At 35.7% G+C, this 27,194-nt stretch overlaps 3 protein-coding genes across 13 annotated transcripts in view; 2 read left to right on the forward strand and 1 right to left on the reverse strand.

Moving 5' to 3' along the window:
* LOC110384162 (polypyrimidine tract-binding protein 1) overlaps positions 1-7,040 on the forward strand; it is a 348,419-nt gene extending 341,379 nt beyond the window's left edge. For 9 of the 11 annotated variants that reach the window (XM_049847022.2, XM_021345297.3, XM_064034075.1 and 6 more), the window contains 7 exons: positions 36-247; positions 703-736; positions 1,704-1,796; positions 2,322-2,436; positions 3,180-3,281; positions 3,395-3,472; positions 3,634-7,040. In XM_049847022.2, coding sequence (XP_049702979.1) covers positions 36-247; positions 703-736; positions 1,704-1,796; positions 2,322-2,436; positions 3,180-3,281; positions 3,395-3,472; positions 3,634-3,766 — 767 coding nt within the window. In that variant the 3' untranslated portion in view covers positions 3,767-7,040. The remainder of the gene's footprint in view (positions 1-35; positions 248-702; positions 737-1,703; positions 1,797-2,321; positions 2,437-3,179; positions 3,282-3,394; positions 3,473-3,633) is intronic. The other 2 variants (XM_021345298.3, XM_064034076.1) reach the window with 1 other exon arrangement.
* A 2,508-nt stretch (positions 7,041-9,548) lies between these two features.
* LOC110384164 (RPII140-upstream gene protein) lies at positions 9,549-17,527 on the forward strand. The gene is made up of 6 exons (XM_064034140.1): positions 9,549-9,847; positions 10,095-10,260; positions 14,832-14,920; positions 15,419-15,552; positions 16,594-16,702; positions 16,969-17,527. Exons 1-6 carry the CDS (start codon positions 9,693-9,695, stop codon positions 17,087-17,089), a joined length of 774 nt encoding a protein of 257 aa, XP_063890210.1. The 5' UTR covers positions 9,549-9,692; the 3' UTR covers positions 17,090-17,527.
* A 311-nt stretch (positions 17,528-17,838) lies between these two features.
* Positions 17,839-26,278, reverse strand: LOC110384149 (twinfilin). The gene is made up of 9 exons (XM_064034139.1): positions 26,070-26,278; positions 24,990-25,067; positions 24,459-24,570; positions 23,960-24,122; positions 22,765-22,898; positions 22,219-22,322; positions 21,170-21,313; positions 20,031-20,149; positions 17,839-19,597 (listed from the first exon to the last, which is right to left on the reverse strand). Exons 1-9 carry the CDS (start codon positions 26,092-26,094, stop codon positions 19,445-19,447), a joined length of 1,032 nt encoding a protein of 343 aa, XP_063890209.1. The 5' UTR covers positions 26,095-26,278; the 3' UTR covers positions 17,839-19,444.
* Between the last annotated feature and the right edge of the window lie 916 nt (positions 26,279-27,194).

Raw genomic sequence — 27,194 nt, forward strand, 5'->3', positions numbered from 1 at the left:
TAATCATTATGTTTGACATATACTAAATAACGTAGATGGTATCTCCGCAGGTGGCGGCGTGCTGGCGCCTCAGTTCCTGGGTCTGGGCTCTGGATTGGCATCACCTTACGGCGTTGGCGTCGGCGGCGTGGGGCTGCCGGCCTTCGGCGCGCTGACGCTGACGCCCGCGTCGCCCGCACTCCGCGCCCTCGCCGCGCCGCCGCTGCCGCTCGCCACCGTCTTACTCGTCTCCAATCTCAACGAGGAGGTTGGTACACACCCCACGCACCAAACATAACATACCTCAATACTGGCAGGCGGATTTATTATTTCTGTCTCTCGTAACCGCCCTTTTCTAAAAAAAAACTTAAATGATTGCTCTTGATCAATATCAACAACCACTCCCGTTTGTACTTAAAAACAGTTTAGACAAAATTCCTACATTGTTCCGACTTAGTAGTTTAATGTTTATTGGCAAATTTATTCATTACGCTAACACAATAGCCAGTAACGGCCGTATCAGACACCATTGTAATTGTGGGCTCACTTTAAATTCAATCAAACTAATGCATTAACCACACGTACGGCGTTACAGGTTGTTATATTTATATATTCTACTTAAACTCCTTAAAGATAAGTTGCTAATTTATTTATAGATATGATGTCAGATATCTTTTACGACTATTTATAATACTGTCTCTTTTCTCTTTCCTATTGTTTTAGATGGTCACGCCTGACGCTCTCTTTACCCTTTTCGGTACGTGTGCACATACATTCCGTATTTTATATTAAAACATTAATATTGCTCCTGAGCCCTGTCGCCTGAAAGACAAATTGTCAGCTAACATTCTCGACTTCTGTACTGATAACCGCATCCGACGACTTGTCGAAGCTTTGCTTGATAACACTATCGAATCTCAATTCTAAACGCTTTATTAACTCGTATGACAATTTGTGTTTCAGACACCCTAGTGTAGCTAAGTTAGATAGTCTATTGTTTACCCAGTGTTGTCTTTATTTCAGTTCATTATTTTATTTTCTTTGTGTGCTGTCAGTTTCAAACTAGATACGGTACAGCGATATACGCATCTCTATGTGACGATGTCGTCATTATTCTTTATTTTATGTTTTTTCATTAAGTTAGTTTTAGTATGTACCCACCTGAATATCGGTAAACGGACAGTGACGCCACAAACATGGCAATCGCTGTTGTGAGCTTTTTATAAGAGGTGCGTTAAATACGAGCAAACGAGAGTTTAAGAACTCGATGCTAATTAAATAGTGAGTAGAAGTGAATAATTGTTTGCAGTAATTTGCTTAACACAGCGCGCCAGTACAAGGCGGGCGCTGTTAACCGCTAAAGCATTAATCGAAAGCTTAACCGTGACCAATTTAGAGCTTGGAGTTGTTTCTTCTTGTATTTTCCAACTGTCCCGTTTCACGACATTATATATTACAAGCCGTTGTACTAAATTATGCTGTGTATTTAAAAAAAAACGTGTTCAATGTAGTAACTTAGATTAGCTGTAGGTATACTTTAGACAACATTGAGGAACATGATCCAATTTTTGTTAGACTGTGTTTCACACCAATATCAAATTCAAAACTTCATAATACAAAACACACTCTACACAAATAAGGATATATCGATATATATGAATAGTTACTGTTATTGCAAGTGAATCATCTCAATGCGTGTTTGTAAGACTTTTGTTTGCGTATAGGCGTGTACGGCGATGTGCAACGGGTGAAGATTCTCTACAATAAGAAGGATTCAGCTCTCATTCAGATGGCCGAACCTCACCAGGCCCATCTAGGTACGTATACAACAACCAACCCTATTTCTAATGCACTAAGGTTGAAATTTATAACACGGGTCATGTATTTATTTAGGATTATGAGCGTACTTATGGTTCTCCTCTCAGCTGTAGTTTGTTTTTCTTGTAACATGAAGTAACCGGTGTTTACTTGCTACTTATAGTCTTATTCATTGACATTTTCTTATGAGCTTTTGGTACTTCTTCTTGAGTTATTTTCATTGGAAATTAAAAACAAAATACATTTTCAAGTTAATCCATTTGGCATTCTAGTAATATCAACGAAGTTTATTATTTATCAAACCGTTTATATTATGTTTAAATACGCAAAAATAATCAATACAAAGGAGGCCAGAGGGAGAGGAATAGAGGTCAGTCCGATGACGGTGTGAAAATTCAGCCATCATCGGACTGACCTCTATTCCTCTTCATCGTAATTCACCAGACTCTTGATATTTCTTTTTTAAACAACATCTAGCTTTTTCCATATGCCTTTACCTAATCTTATGTTGTTACCTGAAACAGCGATGACCCACATGGACAAGCTGCGAGTGTTTGGCAAGGCGATGCGCGTGATGCTCAGCAAGCACCAAACGGTGCAGCTGCCTAAAGAGGGACAACCTGATGCTGGACTTACCAGGTAAATACCTCATCATCATCATTATTTGCCTAGCCTTTTCCCAACTATATTGGGGTTGGTTTTCAGCATACCTTACGGCCCGTGTGACCAAAAAACAGTGTGTTTTAATGTGTCAAAAAAAAAAAAACAAAAAATATCTTCTGAAAAAAGTAAGGTTCTAAACAGAAGAAGAATCTAAAAGATTAACGTGTAAGCATAATAAAATTTTGAAAATGATCTGACTGTTTGATACTTACCACCAATTCAAGGCAGTCTTACGGTATTGTTATCAAAATTACATTCGCAAATATCAAGTTTTGTATAATGTATGATTGATGGGTATGACCTTTAAACATACCTCCGGTCAGACCGTACCTATATGTTTACTTTTGTATGAGAACTTGACATTTAGATCCTATTTTATCTGATAACAATAATAATGATTGTATTTACCAATACCTACTTGTTCCCAATATGTCAATATTGTTTCGGTAGCGACAACTTCACTCGCTTTGTTCCATTTTAATGTTATTTGAAAGGCAAATATAAGTATGTAAAATTGTTTACAATCTAAAAAATTTGGTAACGCTGTTATTTTGAAATAAATGGACTCTCTATAATGTCTTATGTCTGTTGTATGAAACTAAAATTTTCGTAGCTCAAAATCGTAGTAAAAGCGTAGTAGCTACGTGCGTAGGCGCATCGCTACGCGGCGTAGCACTAATCTCGATTCTTGTATAAAATGTTCTCGTTATGTTTTCCAGGGATTACTCTCAGAGCCCGCTGCATAGATTCAAGAAGCCTGGCAGCAAAAACTACCAAAACATCTACCCACCAAGCGCGACTCTTCACCTGTCTAACATTCCGTACGTTTAACTTTAATAATTGTAATTTCTTTTTTGTTCCTAATCTTCTACTCAGTTCTGGGTTTAGAAACAGGTTAGAACAAGAATTTATATTATTTTTTTAATTATTTCAGAGCTACGGTGTCTGAAGACGATATCAAGGAAGCTTTCACCAAGCGAGGATTCACGATTAAGGCATTCAAATTCTTCCCGTAAGTAGCCATTATTTTTACAGTAAATTGAGTTGCTATTTGAAATATATCACTTTTGAGATTTAGAAAAAATCTATTTAAATTGTTTTACATTGATGTTTTTACAGAAAGATTATGATTGATTTTAGTCATTATTCTCACGATGTTCATTGTGTTTCCAGCAAGGACCGCAAGATGGCGCTGGTGCAGCTGCCGTCGATCGACGACGCGGTGGCGGCGCTGATCAAGATGCACAACTACCAGCTGTCGGAGTCCAACCACCTGCGAGTGTCCTTCTCCAAGTCCAGCATCTAAGTCCCGCGGGGAATATCACACAAGCGAGGCCAGCCGGCCACGCTTACATCGTACCTCTCACACAAATCGAGAATTTCCCTCGACTGAAATTAAAATATATCTGTATTACGCTTACACGGATCACTAGATATTAAGTGCTATTTCTATTTTCTTAAAATACGTACGTTTACTGTTACTGTACATCTAATCTAAGATAACTATCATCACAGTCAAACGCCGCTTATATCTACTGTATTTTCGATACGATTCTAAACGGAACGTATTCACGTAGAGAGGAATTATATTTTGTGTGATATTCATTCCATATTTTGAATAAGTATATCGATTATTTTATTTTTATAATAAAGTCGTAATGTTTCCCGGTGATTACAATATATTGATTTTGTTACTGAATTTATCAGGATGGTATTTGTTGCAATTAGATTGCGCTAGTTACGTTTGCGTTGTACGGCAACCCTTGTTGTCCGCTCGGGGCACAATGTCAAACATTGCCCCGCCAGCTCGTCGGCTATGTACCACCTTACACTTTATATCCATCACATTATAGCACATTGTTGAATAACTCTTGGTCACATATAATTTGCAGTTATTAATCTTAAATTGTATTTTATAAATATATTTTATTATTGTCTATTTTAATATGCACAATTTACTATTATTGCATTTCTTTATAAGTAAATATAGTTTTGTACGCATACACATTTTTTTCTTATTTGATTACTGGAATGTTATGTTTAGAAATGTGTATGTGTGTGCAATATTAGTTATAGAAATAATTTTAATAATATATTTTAGATATAACCTGGTGTTGCTTCCAGCCTAGTTCCGTTGTTAGGGGATATTGTCTGTTCTACTTCACATAGTTATTGACGATTAGTTAGAGTAATCACATCTCTTATGGCTAAGCATCTAGTTGTATATCACTATTTAAACGTTATGTTCAGTGACATAATAGTGACATGATGCATTTATTTTGATGTTAATTTATATTAATGGTAGCTACAACATACATATAAATGCTCGTGCATACATTCACTAAGTGGTTAATTTTAGATAATTATTTATTTGTGAGCGGTGGGAGGTTTGGCCGACTCGCATATATTTTAGAATAATTTTCACTATTGCTACGATATTGCCACACTGCAGTTGGCGACGGTCTATCAAGTATTAGCCAGATCTGATTTTGCTCTACGACATATTTAATCAACAGTATTTACACTAGGTCACAATAACTTCATTAAACAGTATTTTAGTTAATGAGCTGTCCCTTCGATACTTCGTTTTGTATATAGACACACTCCCACTTCAATATCTCGCACTTCGCTAAGCTCTCGATTGGATTTCACACATCTTTGCCTTCTTAAATTAATTAAAAAATATGTCTAGTCCAATGCAAAAGAGATTAAGTTTGTGAATTAAGTGATTACGTTATCAAAATCTTATGAATTCGTCACAAATATTTAAAGTCTGGTAGGAAAGCTTTTGTAAAAAGATTGTATATGGTAACGGATTAGTAGGGGGATGCCGCGAGAGCTACATTTAGGACCAGTTTAAGTGTTCAGTTACACGTCCACTTTATGTGATTAGGCAAAGCATGCGTGAAACAGATACCTGATGACGATTGTACTGGCATGTTAATTAATATTGTAAGTCACTAATATCAATCAATGCATTACATATCTCGACGATGCCACGCTCGGTATTCAATTAGGATAGAAAAGGGAATGTATATTGTAGGATAAATAAACGTAACGGTTCGTGCGACATGTACATAGATTGAGTACGGCGGCCAGGTCGAACCACGTTGTTATACCACGTCAGGCAGTCTTCACTATTCCATTACTTTGAACATATCCCATTGTCGAAAAATAGTCGCAAAAATAAAATAAAAAAATAAACTTTTATTTTAGAAAACATTTGTGAAGTTATAAAAATCACATATTTACACTATTATAAAATGTATAATATATATCACGTAACATACATAAGAAATAAAGATAGAGCTTAGTAAGATGATTAAACTGAAAAAATATTAGATTGTCATTACGACGTAAGGTTTAATAGAAAAATTTAATCATATTGTATTAATCAGTACCTACCTATAATAAGAACGTAAAAGTAGTTATTTGGTTTAGATAATGTTAGGTGACCAGGGTGTGGTGATATTTTGCACGTTTTTGAAAATGTTTTTCTATACGGCGCAGGATTCTGTGCCTGTGTTTTGAAATGGTGAGGAGTGGTGGTCGAGTGACGTGAAAGCGGCGGTAATCGCATTTGTAATTTTAATAATAATTGTATTATTATTATGTATTTAAATTAAACAAGAATCGCAAAGAGGAGATTACATATCCAGTGTAGTCAGCGTAGAACGCTACACACAAGCCGCGGTTCCGTTTCGTTTCGCTCGCGTACTACGCGCGTACTACAGTTACTCAGTCGATTGTGCTCAACACATTCGTAGAATGGTCGAATTATATTACTGTGTGTGTAGCGTTTTCAGGCCTAAACTTTTCTCAATAACATTGGTATTGACTAATAGATAATTATAGGAATTTATGTGTTTAGAGAAGTATTTTAAATATCTAGATTTTAATGGTAATATTATTAAAAAATAATAAATAGATCAGTGTTTAGGATGAGATGCCAAATTTAAAGTCAATACAGATTATTTTAGGTAAAAGGTAATTGAAGTAATCTTAACATTTATTGAAAAGTTGATGAAAATGTTACAGTTAAATTATATTTGAGAGTTTTATTAAGCGCAATATATGCAATTTTATTCATTGTAAGTGAACATTGTTTCAATTTGTTAGTTAAAGTTATGCGTTGAAACATGATGTGAAAGTTGTTTTCGAATGTGTTATGATATCCATCGTCGCGATGTGACTAGTTGAATCGGCGTGGTCTGTCGCCGTCGAACTATCCTCCGTTATGTACTTCGTATGTATCTCTTGCGTTCCATACATATCTCCGCATATCGAACTGAATATGCTTATATTTTATTGCGCTTCGTATTTATCTCTACTACATACATATATTAGCTGTATTTAGTAACTCATAACGATGTGGATAAAGGCCAACATATCAGTAAATAGAACTTGGCTAAGGCGCATATATAATACTGTCATGCTCCTCGATACTTTGCTTCGATGTTGTCTATCTTTCGTAAGTCGACAAGTCGTCGTCTATTTCTTATTTTAATTTTAAGCCTTTTGTGTGGTTAATTTCACTCTTTATTTTTAATTTCATAATTAAACTATTATTATCATTGATACTTTTTGTTCTTTATTTTCAATCCTTTCCCTTTCTACCTGAATCCCTTTTTATTATTTCAATTTCCATACCAATTGTCTACGATAGGACAGCGGTGCGGAGTCACAGACACGTTTCGTTCACCCACACTGCCTTCATTGCGTTTGTTGTTCATCAATGTCTGTGGTTTATTTCATCCCTTTATTTCAGACCACCTGAACAAGTTTCAAGAAACTATTTGTAAATAAAACTTATAAATGTTAAAGGGGATCAATATAATGAGATGATGTACATTAGTACACAATTGGTATTCTAGACATATTCGTACTTATAGAACTTAATTATTACTATCCTGGCGAAATCTACACTCGACTACATTTTAAAGTATATCTATTACGCTTTGGTATATTTATATAACTTGTGAATAAAATCTCTACCTTTTTTCAACGGAGTCATCTGACTTGAGAAAAAATATTTAGGCGAAATAAAACACGTTGTTTAGTTGAATTGTAAAGGGAGTAAGGGACTTAAAATATTGCCAATGATAATTATGTTTTATATAATATTATCAAGTGGAATATTGTATTTCGCACAGGGTATAATGTGAATTAAAATTATAGCGCTGCCCGTGGCATTTGATCGCCCGAGGCGGTTATTTTGTGTCCGTGCCACGTCCCTTATTCCTACTGTGTGGAAAGAACTGAACCATTCCGTAATGAAACGTTGAATTAGCGAAATTATTGTGTGCCTGCCACTTGATCTCATACGAGAGCTTCATAATATGACCCGACCTAACGCCCCCAGTTGTACCAGGCACGAGACACCGTGCCGAACGTTTAGATTTGTTGTTCCGAGAGCCCCTGTGCGTCAAAGTGGCAGGTACACCCATGTTAGATTAATCTGAGATTGTAAATATTATACACGACTATGTTAATAATTACAAATTAAATTAATAGGATCTATAGTAAAGATTAAAGTTTACAGTAAAGATTAACATAATCATTACTTTAAGATTTACTAGTTAAATATCCTATCTTAATTTCAGTAGTCGCTCTAGTTAATTATATACCTACCTAACTTATCGAAAACCCTTCTTAGGAAGTATTACTGTTACTACCTTCCTTGGTTTCTTCTTGTTTTAATAATGTTTTAGTTGTTTCATTAAAAGAATTAAATAAAGGTGTGCAAATTAAAGGGTTGTGTGTAAAGTTAAAATAGTTAAATAGATGTAAACAATCGTTCGAGTAACGTTTATCTCATCAGTTTCTTGGGAAGCACATCTAATTTTGTTCACTATCTTAGTAATATTGCTGAAACAATTTGAACATGTCAATATTAATTATTAGTCTTAATTCAATATGCCAAAGACCAATCGTTGGGAAAAATAACAGGGATATAATAATATTTTTCCTTTCAACTTAACTAATGTTTTATCTCTAATACCTAAATCACGTTTAAAATCAAAATGGCAAGCTTTAACGAGCTATATTTCAAGATAAAACATATTTTGATGATTGTTTGTGAAAATTTATTTTATTAAACGCGCCAGGTTCGCCTAAGAAACCGCGCGCTCACTAAACTACATTGTGTAATACAGTTATATGAATTATAAATATATACAACAATATTAATATCTAAGTGACTACCCTATTGAATTCTAGATTTATTCTTTGTGATTTTATAATAAAATATAGTTGAAAATGGAAAAAATATATTTTTATTTGAATCATAACGGCCGTAGGTTACCTACCAATCTTACCTCAGTGATGGATCTAACTGTGGCCTGTGGGCATACCTAATTTGCCTCCGACGTCACGCTTTTTTCATGGAGTAGGTATGGTCTCAGATAGGCAGCTTGATGATCAGCCCATTGTTTAAAGAGAACCTACTACCTATTTGGTCTTGATCCCCTTTCTAGAAACGGGAATGTCATCTTAAAGCATGCGCAGACCAATGACCATACACTTAGCATCCCGGTCTTACTCTCGTTTGATAGACTGGCAATGCGTGACATATAACTATACCTACATACCTATGTTATGTAAGCAAGGTATGAGTCCATAACCTGGCTACGTTAGAAGCCTGTACTTACCCTTTAAGTATTAAGCGTAAACAAGGACAATAAAATCCGCGATGTTTGAAAAATATATTTAATGTTCTATGATCGAAATCAACATCGAACTCATACCTTATAGTCAATCATGCACATGCATCGAAGGGAGCATGCATGTGGAGCTGTTTGAAACAAAATTTTAGTTTGTTAAATTGGTTTAGACTAGTAGAGCATACTAGTTTCTCTCACAGTGTGTGTTTGTTGTTTACTTGTTAATCCTATGGTGGTTTAGCCTAGGCAAAACTAATTTGTCCTGATATCAGGTTGGGCCGGTAACATGATAGGGAAAGTTCTTTACAACAAGTACCTTCTTAATTCGTAATTTCTACACGAATATACTGATGTCAACCTCATCTGTCATTGTCACTGTCACAGTCTGAAAAATAGAGAATGTCAATGTCAGGCATTTGGCAATAATGTCTGAACGAATATGAAATGAAAATAAAAGTTATAATTTTCATTTAATAGAATTAGGATAAAATTGATGAAATTCGACATACATACTCAGATTGATACAGTTTTTTATGCTAGTGGTCTTAGTTTTAAAATCCGTTCCTTACAATGTTTCGCACAGCGTTACGGTTGACACCATCTTTTACAATTCCTTTATTTGGTAAAATGACCGGCCAATATGACAAAGATTTACTAAGCAACCCAGAACATCCTACAGTACCACAAACTGGTTGGGACAGAGTCAAATTAATGTATACTGGGGGGTAAGTATGTCAGCAAAACTCAGAATTCCCTCGTTATAAGCTTGTCTGTCGTTGCTTCTTGATTGCATGATATACGAAGAATTACACTTATTGGTTTACTGTTTTCTCCCTGAGGTCACCCTGAGATCCATTACCTGAACATCTATAAACAGAAAACTCGCCCAATAAGTCATAACTAAACACAAAATTTTAACCTCTAGAAAGACATGAAATGGATTACCATTATGCACAATTAACATGATTCCAGTGAACATGAGGAAATATCTGCAGAGTTGAACACAGTACTGCAGTCATCACTATGTGGGGCCTTTATTGGAGCTTGTCTCGGTGGATTTTCAACATCGAGGGTAGCTTATTTGAACTTCATAGAAAACAATCAAGCAACAATATTTAAATCAACTGCTGAAGCTAAGGTACTACTTTTAAACGAGTTTAACTATTAAAAAAAAAAAAATATATATTTTTTTTTTTTCTTATTGCAATCATGCGATCAGTCTCCTGACTATAAGCAGATAAGGTGAAGTTTAAGTGGCGTTTAGGTCACTACTCCCAGTAGAGCAGGACCTTTCTTTTATTTAGTAATCTAAATGTCGAAGATATCTCGCCGCTTTTTTAGCCGACGAATGGTCGCAGGTATTGTGAGCTGCCCCGCAAGTTGGTTTGGGTGCTTCTCAAGTCTAATTTTGTAACTGGCAGCATGAAGATTTACTTCCTCTTTCACCATCAGTATGCCGAGTACTTCGTGTACATCTGACATTCTGCTAAACCAGGGTGCATTTGATATTTGTTTTAAGATGTAGTTTTGCACCCTTTGTATGATCATCTTATTGGAGTCGCTGGCGGCACCCCATAGTTGTATCCCATATGTCCATATGGGCTTAAGAATTGATTTATAGATCAAGAGCTTGTTGTCTACAGCCAGTTTAGAGTTCCTGCCTAGTAACCAATGCAGGTCCCTGTATTTGGATTTTATCTCCTCTCTTTTTGTCTGGATGTGTTTATGCCATGTGAGTTTGCGGTCTAGATGCATCCCCAGGTATTTAACTGTTGTGTGGTGTGGTAGTTGCATTCCATTTATAGTCACTGGAGCACAATTTTCCTTGCGCAGAGAGAATGTGACATGCACTGATTTAGACACACTTGCAGCAATTCTCCATTTTCTTAGCCATTTCTCCATCTCATTTAGGTTCCTTTGAAGTATCTGCGAAGCTTGAATGGGACACTTGCTCGAAGTGAGTAAGGCTGTATCATCGGCGTATGTTGCAATTGTAACCCCAGAGCCCTGTGGTAAGTCCGATGTGTAGAGAGTGTACAGAACTGGTCCCAGCACTGACCCCTGTGGCACTCCTGCAGATATATCGTAAAACTTTGAGGTACAATCGTTCTCCCGTACCTGGAAGAGTCTATTAGATAGGTACGACTTTAGAATGGCGTAAAATGTGTGAGGTAATATGTTCTTTATTTTATAAAATAATCCCTTGTGCCACACCCTATCAAAAGCCTGTTGGATATCAAGAAAAGCCGCTGAGCAGTATTCTCCCTTTTCAAACGACTTCCTCACTGTTTTGCATACTCTATGCACTTGTTCTATAGTGGCATGTTCCTTCCGAAATCCAAACTGATGGTCAGGTATGACTGATTTTTCTGCAAGGGCAGTGGTGAGTCTGTGTAGCAAGCACTTTTCAAACAGCTTAGACATAACCGGCAGTAAGCTGATTGGCCGGTACGATGTTACTTCGTGGACAGGTTTGCCAGGTTTATGTATCATTATAATTTGAGATACTTTCCAGAGTTCTGGGAAATAACCTACTCTTAACATTGCATTGGCTAGAATGGTAATATATACTATTCCTTTGCGAGGCAGTTTTCCAAAACTTTTTTGTCAACTAGATCAAATCCTGGGGCTTTGTTGTTATCCATCGACTTAATATTTCTGTAGATCTCTCTAGGAGATATTGAATTTAGAGGTAGATCGAGTTGAAGGTCCTGATTTAAGACAACGTCGATATCTGTCTCATCTGTGTTCGGATCTGCTTTATTTGGTTGGAAAACCTGACTGAGGTGACTCGCAAAAGTTTCCGCCTTACTTAGACTGGATTTGGCCCAGCTTAGATCACTTTTTCGAAGTGGTGGCTTGTGATAAAGTGACCACTTTACACCGACCGGTTTAGATTTTTGGATGCTTTCCACGAGTAGTTGGTAACTTTAGTAGCTGATAGGCCTTCCAGATATGTTTGCATCGCCATGTCGTTAGCTTCACATATGAGATGTTTAAGTTCGTGGATTGCTCTATTGAACGCTCTTTTGTGATCCGGATGTCTACTTGTGTGCCACACTCGTCTTAGTCTTCTTTTCTCCAGAATTTTGGCTCGTATGGTTTCCGAGTACACTTTACTTTGAGGTGGTCTTTCAGCTATCTCTGGCTTGCACTTCCAACAACACTCCTGAATTCCGGCGGTGAGATTTTTTACTCCATTTTCAATATCATCCTCGGTTTTTAGGGATATATTAAGATCAAGCCGCTCGGTAAGTAACTCTCGAAAAGCATTCCAGTCAGTGCGCCTGTTGTATAGCTTTAGGGTCCTTCCAATATTTAGAGCAGTTGTGCCAATAGTAAGTATAACCGGGACATGATTGGATGAGGCATCAAGGCATGTTTCGATCTGATGAAAGAGTCGAGACAATCCTTTTACTACGAAGAAGTCAATAACGTCAGGTAGTTTGTTTGGATCACTTGGCCAGTTCGTGGGCTCTGCCGTCGAAATTGTTGTGAGGTTATTTTCATCCAAACTTTTCTTAAGCTCTCTTCCTCTGGTATTCGTGAGTCTAGACGCCCAGTGGATGTTTTTGGCATTCCAGTCTCCTCCAGCTATAAACCGTGTACCTAGATGGTCAAACAGTTCATCATACTGCTCTTTTATGATTTTATGTTTAGGCGGGCAATATATGGCAGACACATTAAAAGTGCCATTACGATCTGCTATACCTACAGTAGCTGCTTGTATGTGCTCTTTTCTGAACTGCGGATGCTCTTGGTGTTGAATACATGATCGTACTATGATGGCTGCTCCGGCATGTCCAGTACCATCTGGGTGGTTAGTGGCATATATATTATAGTTTTGTATCTTGATGCATGTTTTCGCGGTAAGGTGGGTTTCTGATACAAGTAGGATGTCTATGTTATGGGTGTGGAGAAGTACTTCAACCTCATATTTATTTGGAGCTAGTCCATCTAGGTTCCAGGTTGCAATCTTTAATGATGTCATTTTGTTGACTTGGACAGTAGTGTTGTCATGAGACTAATAAGGGTACTCATCTGTTGGAGGAGAAGTTCAAACATTGAAGATTGTTTTAAAAGCATTTGTTCTATTCTATTACTTGTTGAAGTATCAGCTTCTTGTTCAGATGTTTTAGTTTTCAATATGTCAGCGTACATTGGTTTACGGTTAGGGTCTGTGTTTGTTCGTTGTGCTTTGATAAGATCTAATTTATTATTAGATGGATCCGTCGGAGACTGCATGTTATGGCCGATAGCTGCCTGTGGATTCCTTCTGGCAATATGCTCCGATTGTTTGCTTGATCTTCTAGCGAGTATCTCCTTATAAACTTCGCAGCCCTTGTAGTTCGCCGGGTGAGCGCCATGGCAGAGAGCACATTTTGCAGGAGTATTGCGCATTTGTGAGATTCAGCACATTTAACGCACCTATGTGGCCTCATGCAGTTGTTCTTAGAGTGCCCATATTGTTGGCACCTCTGACACTGAACAATGGTTTTGGATTTGCGGGGATGTTCTATTTTAACTTTTTGGTTAAAAATGTACTGAATATTTTGGATATTTCGGTTGTGGATGCTTTGTTCAACGTTTACAAAGAAAGTGGATGTAGGTATTTTGTCCGGGCCATAGCGAGCATTGATTATCTCGCCAACTACTTTATTGTTCGAGGATTCAACTACTTCTTTTATCGCTTGGTGCGGGGTGGTGTGATGCAGATCTTTAATTACAAAGCGGTAGCACTTCTTATCCTTCGGTGTAAATGTATGCCCAATAAGTCCGTTGTCTCTTATTATGTTAATAACTTGCTTGTAGCTCTCTGTTGAGTTAACCATGACACGAAGAAGATTTTTGTTGACAACCTTGAATTTAAACTCTGCAGGGCTTACGATTGGTTCTATCAGATTTGTAAGTTCATTAACGTCCTCAATCCCGTAGAGTATGATTGGCGGAGGTCTATTAGTTGGAAGCGGCTGAATATTCTCATCTTCCGTTATGTCAACGGGTAGATTAGCAAATCTGTTTGCAGAGGTACTTGCACTGGGAGGAGATAGTTCGGAGACCTTACGCTTTTTTGATGAGAGCACACGCTGCCAAGCGGGAGGTTGTTTTTCTGAGTGAGACGGTGTATCCAGACCTTCTTCTACAGTCTGATTCGATGTTGTGCTCGAATTAAGCATACTGGGAACTGTTGTTGTTGAATTCGCTCTGTTTGTTAAAGAGAGAAGGGTGAAGCACTTTTTGAGTCAAGGCCTTTTTTTTGTTGTTGGAAGCGGTCGCACACACCTGAGGCATAGGTGGAGAATTTTTTTTATTTGGGGAGTGGTTCCCCGGTCCCACTAAATTTCTACCATTTTCGGAGCTCATGGTGGCATTTCAAATATTATTTATATTGCAACACTACCAAATGTCAGATGACATATTGTCATAGTGAAGACAATAATTATAAAATTTTATGAGGGTGGTTTTAGAAAATTTTTAAGAGGTGATTGTCACTCAAGGATTTTGGACACAGTTTTCTGCTTTAATCACTGATCACTTTGTGTCACTAACAATGTCACATAGAAAACACTGACTAGAGAATGTATTTATCACTTAAATCTCCAACAGCACTTTCGCGCGTGTTGACAGTTGAGGTTGAGTTGTTGAAAAAAAATATATAATTAAAAAAATAACTACTTATAATTTATTATTTGGAACATTTGATTGCAGAAAAGACTGCAAGATTATGTGACAGTGGCCTTTGCAAGGGGAGCAGTCCGATGGGGCTGGAGATTATGTTTTTTCACAGGATCATTCAGGTAATAATTAATATTATCAAAAATACTACAGTAGAATCTGTTGATTATGACTTCATCTATCTAGTGCTTATAACTGACTGATCTGCATCATGCCCTCAACAATAATTGGGAGAGTCATGCAATATCCAAATTGTTATTTTACACTAAATGCTGTGTTATGGCGCCCGCTGAGTATGATGTTTTTCCCTATGAAGTCCTTTGGATGTCATTACAAACAGATTCAGCTGTACTTTGCACACATCCATAACTTTTTATTTAATAAAGTACCAACGAAGTTTCTCTATATTGTATAATGAAAAACAAGACCCCTTGAAAGAAATATATAATCCATTTGCTATCCTTGTCTTGCTTGCATTTTGTGGGTATTTCTTTACACACCTAACTGAAAAGTAGCCTACAGCCTCACTTAATTTATGTTTAAAGACTATCCAACAGAGAGAGACTTTTTAAAATCGTACCTTAACATCAAACCTTTATGTAAAACGTTTTTTTTTTCAGTTTAATAGCAACAACAATCTCAGTTTACCGAGGCAACACGTCTTTAATTGAATATGTGTCAGCAGGTGCCCTCACCGGTGCACTATATAAGATTGATATGGGACTTCCAGCTATTGCAGTCGGTGCTGGCTTAGGTATGAAAATATTCTTTGCTTATTTATGTAGTTAATTAGCAATAACGGGAGTTTGATCCTATACCATAAAGCTTTGTGCAGACTTGGTGTAGTCAGTGCTGTATACACCATGGAGAACATGGATGACTAGCAGAGATGTCATAACTCAAAATCTCCTATGAGACTAGCACCAGGACCAGGAACATTACTAGTTTCACCTTCATATGCGTTTTATGGGACTTGCCAATTTTTTGAAAACCGAATTACCACCAACCTTTGACAGATGTGTTAGTATAATGCTACTGCTCCACCTGCGTCTTAACGCGTTAAATTTTGGCATTTCGCAGATGTGGCCAACGTTTTAATGGCAATTTATACAAATGGCATTATGAATAGCATTAAACGTTAAGCGATAACTCGGGTGTCGGTTTTTTGGACACATCAAAGGGTTTTAGTGCGTAGCTTAGAGCGCTAAGTGATGTTGGCTACATTAATGCCATCTCATTGCACGCATGCAAGGACGAGTGTAGATACTTTGTTTAAGCGGTAACTGCATTTTACGAGCACGGTAATGGAATGGTCAAATGAGAAAGCTTTAGTTTTTAGAATTATTTTGTGTGTCTGAGTTTAACCTCTTTAATGTGTGTTAACGCGTTACTTCATGAGGGATTAACTCTTTGCAGAATTGTACCTAAGTGTAGCCAACACGCAATTTTAATGCAATAAGTAACGTGTAGTTGGCCATTGACATTAACGTTAACGCTAACGCAGGTGGAGCAGGAGCAAAATAGTGACTGATTATTTTGGTCACACCTACCCTATGTTACTTGACCTATAAGAAGGCGCCAAATTTTCCTGCCTTACGGCATCTCCGCTCCACTTTCTTCCGCCGTGGCATACACACATTTAGCAGCTCTGCAAGGTGGTGGTCAGCAAGGGTTATTAAATTTTATATGCGGTACTGAACTATCATTCCTGTGTTTGCATAGAATCGAATGCCTAGTATGTAGAGGTACAAAACTTTACAGGTATCTTTTGCTTACCTATTTTTTTATTTTACAGGAGCAGCATTGAGTATGATTGGAGGTATTATTATCATAGGAATACTGAAAGTGGCTGGTGTCTCTATGGAAGATATCAGACAAGCTTTATATAAGCTGAAAGAAGCAAGGTTAGTTTTAAAATTGCTAAATATGAAATTGGTGAAATCAATGCGACACTTACCACATCCCATTATGTTTTCAAAACATCCAGGAATCCTTTCTAGGGATCACCATAACTTTTTATTATGCAGGCTTGTTTTAACTGGAGTTGATTGCATGTATCTACTTTGGCTTCTACTCAAGTTTTTGTACAAATGTAAAAAGTAAACATAACCCAGAGAAAAACAATTGTCTTTGGCAAAAAGTTCTTAATAACATTATTTTTGTTTTACAGAGAGGATCAATTAAACCAAGCATTGGAAAAATCGGCAAAAATTAAAAACGATAAACTCGCAGAACACCACAAAATGCTAATTGCTGAAGAAGGAGAACAGAAAATAGAGGACATTGAATAATACAATATATATTTATAACGATAATAGAGCCTCGTAGATATCAATCACTTGGTATCACTAGAAAAATCTAGAAAAGATTCGGATCCACATTTTTTTTCACTACCAAATGCAAAAATAAAATGATAGCCTGGCTTCAAAACCGCAGAATCTATTTTAAAAAATAAGTTACTGTTATTTAACATTATTATTTATCCACGATTACAGAGGCTTCATTTCACCTGGGTATGGAATTAATTTCCAGGACACAAAAGTATCTTGAATTGACACTGGAACGCTAAGTTGATATCTTATATTGTTATGAACAATATTGTATGTATAGTTAGCAAAATTATTAAATATTTATCTGAGTCTCTATTAACTAAGTTAAGACCGAGTCAAAGGTGAAAGATTGTAATAATGTACATAAAGTAGGAATAGAAAATAAATATTGTTATAAGATTAGCTTTTTTCATTTATACACCGGATTCTGGTAAAGAATAACGGGCAATTTTGCATGGCTTCATTTCCTGGAGAAGTAGTTTATTGAATATCATTCTATTTACTTACAGTCCACAGATGGCAGTGGATATGGGCAGTGAGGGTGATTTCCTCGCAGTTATGTCTGGGGTCACCTGAGAGGCGTGTTTGTCGGGTTCAATCCCTCTATTTGTATAGTAGCTCTTCTATGGGCCCTAGTGACCAGAAATAAAGTAACAAATAAACTAAATAAGGTAAACTAATGGACAAGACTTTTGAAAGAAAAAACGAAATATATTAAAAGCAATTTATTGTTACAGACATTGCACAATACAGATATGGTCAAACCGATTTACAAAAATAGAAGGAAATATGTATTTAATTTACAAACTTCATATTGTATTTGTGCATCAATTTAAAAATTTAAACAAATTCAATTTCGCTTAATTTTAAATACGAAAGGTAAAAAATGCTAAGACTTATACCGTCTTACCACAAAAACTTTTAAACGTCAGTTTAAGCCTTGTCTTAAAAAATGTCAAATTATGACATTGACATATGGTTCATTTTGCAGCCACAATTTTTTTAGACTAATGTAAAACAGGCGTTTAAGTTTTTGTAGTAAGGCCAATAATAATTAATTATTGAAACGAGATTATAAAGAACGCTTTAATAGCTACAAAACTTTAAAAATGGCAAGATCTAATATTAATAAATAGATAGATTGAGCTACATACGTATGCGTTCATATTATTTTACAAAACTCGATTTAAAAAAGGGAAGAAAGTTTTTTCAAAATTTTAAGAAAAAAATATTAATTACATATTTTAAAATACTATAATGCAAAAGTATACAACATTAACTAGACTGACTGTAATACTTATATGTATTTTTATTTTCCGACTATTTCTTGAGTTTATACATTTCTTTCTTTATGAATGAATTATGGTCACATTTTAGGTTGATCTAAATTTTAGAACGAACAATGTGGGTTCTTTTTATTTAAAAATATTCTATCATGGACGTCAAATTATTCTACTTTTCTATTGATAAAATTGAACGCATGGTTGAATAAAAAAATACATTCGTCTATGTTCTGTCTACAAAGCTATGTTTTCTATATCTTAGTTATAATTCGTTTACATATTACTATATAATACTTCATTTCAGTATATTCAAATACATACTACACTGTTTTAAATAGGTTTAGAGTATACAATTTATACTTTTGGATAAAATAAACTTCTTTCTGAAGTTTTCGGTTTTAGAATTCATTTAATACAATCGATGTTTATAACATTATTTTTGAGTTAATTTTCGCATATTTATTGCACTCTGACCTACCAGTCTTCATTTAATTTTACATTTTAATGTTTTCACATACTTTAATTTAGTTGGGTAACTAAGCAAGTTACTTATAGTTTTACTTCAGCGACATGCTTCTAATATTCTGTATTATTAAATCACGTGGCTTTGATATTTATTTATGTAAAAAGTAATAAATATAATTCAAGAGAAACAAAGCTTACAGGTGACAGTTTTTTTACATTGTCGTCAAACTTTACTTTCCTGAAGCAAGCTTGACGCCTCACAGGTGTTCTGTAGTGTTCTTACATTTGTGACTATAGAAAAGTCATTAGAACATCAGACATGCAAAATTATTATAATTATCAAGAAGTTTAGAATCTACATGCAAGATTTGGCGCCAAATCTGCCAGTAGCTATAGTTGGACGACTGTGCTATTCGCCATTAAATAAAGAATAAATCGAGATGTCACAAACAAAATCTAACGAAACTCGTATATTTTGTGCAATAAGCCATTTCAAAGTTCGTCAAATCAAAATAAATGTAATTTACTTAGCCACGTGATAAATAAAACATATACATACAGTATCTAGTTATTGTGTACTCTGGGACTTGGTGATTCGTTTAGCCCCTCTGTTTGGCGGGCCCTTGGGTTTGGCGAAGGCGGGACGATGCAAGTTTCTCTTGGGATGAATCTCGTCGTAAAGGAATTCTTCCGTTAGCTCTTTACCGTCGTCGATTTCTAACTGAAAGTGTAGGAATCAGATTTTAAAATTTAGGTCCCTTTTTCTATGTATACTCGTAGTATTTTTGACCTTCGATGATAAGGGCGAGGAAGAAGAGGTACAAGTCTAATTTAGATAAAAAGGTGTGTTAGACTCAAAGTCATAGAAATCTCTAGGAATATTTTGGTGTGTGCTACAGGCCTGTGTCACGTTTCCAAGTCAGATTCCATTCAAACCAGTTAAGCTGTTCAACCTGGAGTTCAGAAATCTGAATTGCCAATTCGCCTTGGGCAAGCATGATGAGGCTTGTGCCCAGCAGAGGGACAATATAAAGGCTGATGAACTGACAAATTGATGTAGGCAACAAACAAAATAATAATCATTATCTATTTATTTTTCAAATATTTCAAAAAAAATATAAATAACTAAGTATAAAATAAAATTATAATCTTACCCGTTTAATGATTTCCACGCCTAGTTGTTCAATAATTTCTAAGAACTGTCCTTTGCAACTGGAGTACATCATTCTCTCCTTTATACTGCAGTTGTACCCAGGCATGGAGTAGATAAATACTGAGAAACAAATGATACAGGTATTATAAATCTGGGACTATTGTCTCTTATATCTGTAAATAAATCTTGTGTTATCGAGATTTTTAACTGTCTCAAGTGGCCACTTTTTAAGGACTAGGAACCGGCTATGAGATGACCAATCTTTTACAAGGAAAGCGGGATTGGTAGTGCAGAATGACGTCGTAAGGAAGTCTAAATTGCCCATCCGATTAAAAAAAAAACTGCATGTGGCCAATCAAATCTTGCGAACAAAGTTCAGCCTTGATAAAATACTTTAAATATTATAAGGAGTATTCGGGTATATCGCATAAAGGACAATGGGCGATTCCGGTCCAAATGTCTACCACGAACGAGACCTATATGGCTAGATAGCCCGTTAAATATAGATTTTTTTTTGTTATGAAAGTAAAAAAAATATAATGCCAGAAAAAAGTTATAGCAAAATCAAATACAACATTTTATAGATTTTTTCAATTTCATTTTTTCAATTTCATTTTTTCAATTACTCTTCGTGATGTTCGATTTTCGTAGGTACTTTCTGTAACTTCTGACAAAACAGAATTGTTCATTATTAGAGAGAAGACACCACCAGTTACATCGAACTTTCTTAGATCCAGGAACCGCTGAGTATATTCAAGCCCTTGTGGCGCCTCAATTGGTTAGAGATTCGTACATCCATCGGGAAAAAATATGGGCTGTTTATTTGCAAATGTGTCTTACTCATCTTAGTTTTAGATAAAGTGCGGAAATGGAAGTGGAATAAAATAAAAAAATATAATGATAACATACAAAAACTAACGAAAATTAAGAATGCATTTTTGGCTGTAACTTTTTTTTGGCACTGTTTTTTTTCAACTTTCTTAGTAAAAGTTACTCTAAATTAAGTGGACTATTTAATTATATAGGTCTCGTTCGTGGTGGACATTTGGACCAAACTTCATACATTCTTGCCCAATCTCCTTTCAGGCAAAGGAGGTTAAAATTCAGAAGAAAAGCATATTATTTACTCTTCTAACTCACCTACACTCTCCATATAGTCACTTTCGTGCGTATGTTTGAATATATAGAGGTGATATCTGGCCTGATCTCCGGGGACTTGCTGCGGGAGATCTGTCAGGGCAATGTTGGCCGCTTTGGATAAATGGATCTTTTCACCTTCTAAATCTGAAAAACCGGCCAAGTGCGAGTCGGACTCGTGCACGAAGGGTTCCGTAAATTACAGTTAAATCAACCTATCTCAAAAACTATAAGAGATACTTTGATCAAACCAAAAATCGTTGAAAGAGTTAATTAGCATGCATCACCTCTATTTTTTTTAGAATTTTATACCCCGTAGTTATAAAAATAGAGGGGGGGGACATACTTTTTACGACTTTGAGAGCTGATATCTCAAAAACCGTTCACTTTAAGAAAAATGTTTTTTAGAAAACTTTATATCATTTTAAAAGACCTTTCCATTGATACCCCACACGGGTATGTACATCGAAAAAAAAAATTTCATCCCTCAGTTACATGTATGGGGGGCCCCACCCCCAATTCTTTTTTTTACTATTTAGTGTCATATTTTTGTAGCGGTTCATACAACACATATTCCCATCAAATTTCATCACTGTAGTACTTATAGTTTCCGAGTAAATCGGCTGTGACAGACGGACAGACGGACAGACGGACAGACGGACAGACGGACAGACGGACATGACGAAACTATAAGGGTTCCGTTTTTGCCATTTTGGCTACGGAACCCTAAAAAGAGATAAAATATTTCTTTTAATATTATGGATGTATGTTTGTTACTCGGCGGTAATATAGCTTATGAAATATATGTACATGTATCATAGTAAAATATGGACTACTTTTCATCCACGAGTGGAGAGGTGAGACTACACAATTTGGTAGATACAGTGAGTTGCACCATTTAACTATAGCGATAACCAAACCATTTTCAGTTGTCAGCGGCAAGTACGCGGTTGGTTATGATTTGGTTATTGTTATAGGAAAATGGTTGTTACCTAATTAGAGAGTGATACAAACATATATTTAAGAATTCATAGAGTTAAGTACCAACTCACCTATCTTAAATTGCAAATAGTTATAGGAACCTCTTTTGAGATCATTAATTCCTTGTTTGGCATCTTCGGTTATAGGGAAAGCCACACCCCCCATGGTTGATTGCCTGAAGAAAAAATAATAGACATTTAAGTATCATGTATGTAGTTCTCAGCATATCACTTGACAAGAATCTATAGATGGAAACAGTCGATTTTTTTTGTTTATCAACTGCCTAGCCTTTTTCCAACTATATTGGGCGGCTTCTAGTCTAACTGGATGCATTTGAGTACCAGTTTTTCAAGTTCTCAAGTCAGTTTTACAGGAATCAACTGGCTGACCGTCTGACCTCTTCAAACCAGTTACCTGGGCAACCCAATACCCCTTGGTAAGACTGGTTGTCAGACTGCATGATTTCAAATAAATGATGGCAATAATATAATCCGAGTAATTAATGACAAGCATATAAAGAGACCTCTTGCTTGTGTCATTAAACAATATAAAAAAATAAGGTGTGCAGTAGACCTTCTTATATGAAAAATAATTTCAACTATAAAGGCTGTAAGTACCTAGCATCAGTGCCATAGTTGGTGTTGTGTTCGCTCTCCTGCAGCTCCTTGAGCGCCTCCTCCCTGTCCGTCAGCGGCGCCGGCGCACTCACGCCTGACACGTGTGCCTTGTAGCCCTTCAGGCTTACTTCCTCCTGTAAATGGACAAGTATACGGTTTTATAAAGGAGTATTATAAAAATATATTATACAGACAGAAAGTTTGTGAGTGTATATTTGTCACTTCTTCACGCGCAAATGGGTGAACAGATTTTAATGAAAACTGGCAGTAATTTATAGCTTATACATTAGAATAATATGATGACTACTTTTTAGCCGGGTGCAGTAGGAGTTCCCTCAGGAAGTGTGTGAAACCGGTAGCTGGAGGTTGTTTCTTATAATTTTTAATTCAGTGAGAATAGAAAATGTACAAAAATAAATATTTTTTCTGATCATCTGATGACTTTCAGGGAATCCAAAATTGCATATGCGCATATGCGTAATTGCATTACTGAATGCAATCATCATTAGATTCACTGATAAACATAATGGAAAGAAAGATTAAGTACTCCAAGTTTGTCTATTATCTTCATAACTATCAATTCACTATATCAATTGATTCCCTATCTATACTTATCTAACACTGTTGATTGATAAGAAATAAAGATAAACTACTGGTGGTACTGGTCCAAAAAATATGATAGAAATTTTGAGATAAACAATCATCATTGTTAAAAAAACGACATTGGCAGTATTAGAAGGACAATAACACTGTTGTGTAATAATGATCTTAATGACTCATGACACACTCAAATAATACTAATATTTCTTTAGATTATGTACCGCTTTGCCTCTGAACTACACAGTTTTGCATAAGTATTTTATATTAGTAGTAAGCAGTCTTATTTTCTGCAATCATACCTATGATGCATATTTATTTTATATATAAAAATGAATTGCTATTCCTTAGTCTGACTGAAACTCGAAAATGGCTTGGACTCATTTGGCTTATTTTGGTTTTAAAATGTTTCTAGGGAAGGTTTAAACAATACGAAGTTTGTTTGGTCAGCTAGTATTGTATATTTTCCCCTTTCCAATATTATGTTTGTTTGAATATGAAAAGATCTTACAGTTTTAGATAGCTCATTTATGAGAGAAGACTACATTGGCGACTTTTTATCCAGGTGCGTTTGTAATAGTTTGTAATATTGTAATACCTTAACAGTAGCATGCATTTCATCCTTTATATGCGCAGAACCGAACTCCTGTTTGAGCGTGGCCTTAGTTGAAGCATACAACATCTTGTGTCTGACCGGTGCACTGTCCGGAGACCAGCTCAGGAGCAGCCACTCGTGCCCCACAGAGTTAGTTGAGTCAAACCTGTAATGACAGGGTAAAATGGATTTCAGCAGCTAGGATTTTAGGTCTAATTTGCTTTGCTAAAAGTTATTATTCCTAGGCCCAAACTTAACTAACGAAGAACAGAGGAGTTTTCAAACAGTTCACAGAATTTGGTAATTCTTTTGTCTCCGCCCACTCAGTAGTAAGTAGGTATCCCTTAGCGAAGGAACTTTACTAGTTGTTTAAAAACATCTCTGCTTTTTTTTAATCTATGCCTTAGTCATAACAATTATGAGAATTGTGATAAACTAAACTCCTTTTTTGTTCTTCTTGTTCATACATAACGTTAGTTTACAAAATGGAATATATACAAACCTATATAAAATATAGCATGGTAGGTCTTCAACAACCAATGAAGGCACATATTTGTCAAAGTCTTGTTCCCACGAGTGCTTCACTGGGTGGTACTTTGATAAAACCAGCTGCTCTGAAATGTTAGATAAGATAAAAGTCATTTATTCAAAGTAGGTTGAAAATCAGCACTTTTTGAAGGTCAAATTTAAAAAAGACAGCCCCCAAAACGTCCGCCCTTCACCACTTCCTGTGTTTTTGCTGGGAAGAAATGGCGGAACAAACTCCCCAACACAGTTATAAATATTATGTAGTCCTAGTAAAACTTGCAGATACATATTTGTTATTTCACATTATAATGTTGTGGATATTTTATAAGTTGTTTTCATATGTTTATATGCAGAGTGAAACATATTCTCTTAACACATAATATATATGACTGCCAAGTGTTTAACAAACAATAATGTTTTTGTTGTGGCTTTGACTAACAGCAGATAATGCCTTGATTACTGTGAAAGTTGTTATTATCAAATTATTGTTTAAATAATTACTTACCATTTTCTATGCTGATTTTTAAAACGCGAATTTTCCCATCTCGACATTTGCCCAAATATTTCTTCAACTCTGCATTGGCTGAAAATAAAATAAGCATATTTTGAACAACTTTCATTCATTCTCAAATAAAAAATATACAGTTACATTCTCAAGGTTAAAATACTGTAAAAACATTTATTATATTTTATAAAAAAATGAAAATGTATGTTCACATTTAGTACCTACACATGATTTGTGATTGAGTTTTATAGTGAAATTAGTTTCTCCTTTGTAAAGATGTGGAGAAGATACAATTTACATTACCATGGGGCCCAAGTTCGAGGCATGTCTCTTATTTAAGAGAACTACTGAAGAGTACTGTGATGCCGGACTTCTTTCTCATTAGTTTTAAGTTGTTTATAGTGTTGATTGCATATTGTATGTATACTTTTCTTAAATAAACACAATACAATTTGTATTGGAAACAAACTTTAACTGTGTCATAAGAATGTTTCAGAACTTCTTTAACTTGCTTGTCTAGAGTCTAGATCAACGAGTTGATATATTTAATAGTAATATGGATTCCATAAGTCATGGACTGGTCCAATCGGTAGCATTGAAGACTGAGCTCATTTGACGGCAAACTTATGACAGTGGTTAGGCACTAGAAATAGCAGGTGCCTTAGCATAATTACTAATGTACATAAAAAGCGTGTGTTTATGATCATATTTTATTATTCTAAGTTATTTTATTATTTTACAATACTTGGTACTAAATTTCTAAGAACACTAGCGGAGAAATTGATTTCATTATGTATCATAACACCCACATCCAATCTTGTATTCATGTTTTTGCTAGCCTACAGTGCTAGTAGGAAGTAAATTAGTAATCCAACTTTTTAAATTGCATTATCTACAAGGAATTTAGGCGTGGGTGATCTGGTTCGAAGCCAGAATATCATAATCCCTAAAAATATACCCAATATTAACATGGCAGTTACTTTGTTGCCACAAAAGCAAGAAAGAAATGATTTTGCCGGGATTATTAGCATATTACGTGGTTTATTTTGAAAAAGGAAAGATAACTGTATACTCTCGTACCTTGAATTCCTGTTTGATGAGACATTCTTGATATTACAGCTACAGTTATCCTTAAAAACTCGCACTCGATAAACACACAATATGATTCACAAAATAACAGTACAAAACTAACTGTGAAAAGAAATGAATTAACGAAAACCAGAAGATCTCATTCACGTAAATATTCAGCGATCATTAGCGTTTGACAGATTCGATGGAGTCAGCTGTCAGCTGTCAATATTGCACGAATCGATTGTCGATAGCCGATTTGCCTTACCATAAATTAAACGCAGACCTAGCGCGCGTTTTATTTTAACCCCTCTGCTCTAGAGATGGGTAACTCAGGAGTGATAGATAAAAAAGATATGTATCTTTCCGTTCTGATCACTCACTCTTTGTATCAGTTCAAATCCGAATGTATCAGTGTATCTTTAACAACTCATTCAATCGTCGTCCGTTTGTATCTGTGTTGCACTCGCACACACAGCGTTGAGCGGCTCGCGTCACGGTTTCTCATCGGAAAGTCCAGACATCTCTTTCGCACTTCCCTACTTAGAATGTTCTGTCTCACTTTCTCGATACTGAGCATAAGTGTTTGACCATTATTTTTATTTATTTATACGATTTACACGGCTTTAACAGCCAATTACATAAATCGTAAACTTAAATTTAAAATGAAAAATAAAAACTTAAAAATAAAAAAAAATAAACTTAAAAATATTATAAACTGATACACGAATCTATCTATCCTAAACGAATCTATCACTCTTAGTTCGTAATGATTTAGTGATACATTGGATTGAATTGAACGAAGTGAGTCACTCTGAGCAACAGTACAATGTCACTCGCGGATACGAAAGGATATAGAGATACAAAAGAGTGATACATATCCCAGTGATCAAAAGATTCATATCAATCTTTTCTTTTCAATGATACGTTTTTCCCATGTCTACTCTGCTCGACAAGATTTTGACATATGACTTTACCGTTGATTCGGCGGGAATTTTGAATCGCGACATGGAAGTCAAAATTTTTTACTAACTTTCAACACATGAATTCTAAGTCCGTAATGCCTGATCAGAAGTATTTTAACTATAACTTTAGAGCTCACTTATTTGACAACAACGTGCAAAGGTCAAATGGGGT

Source organism: Helicoverpa armigera, chromosome 4 (genome assembly GCF_030705265.1).
Source record: "Helicoverpa armigera isolate CAAS_96S chromosome 4, ASM3070526v1, whole genome shotgun sequence".
NCBI lineage: Eukaryota > Metazoa > Arthropoda > Insecta > Lepidoptera > Noctuidae > Helicoverpa > Helicoverpa armigera.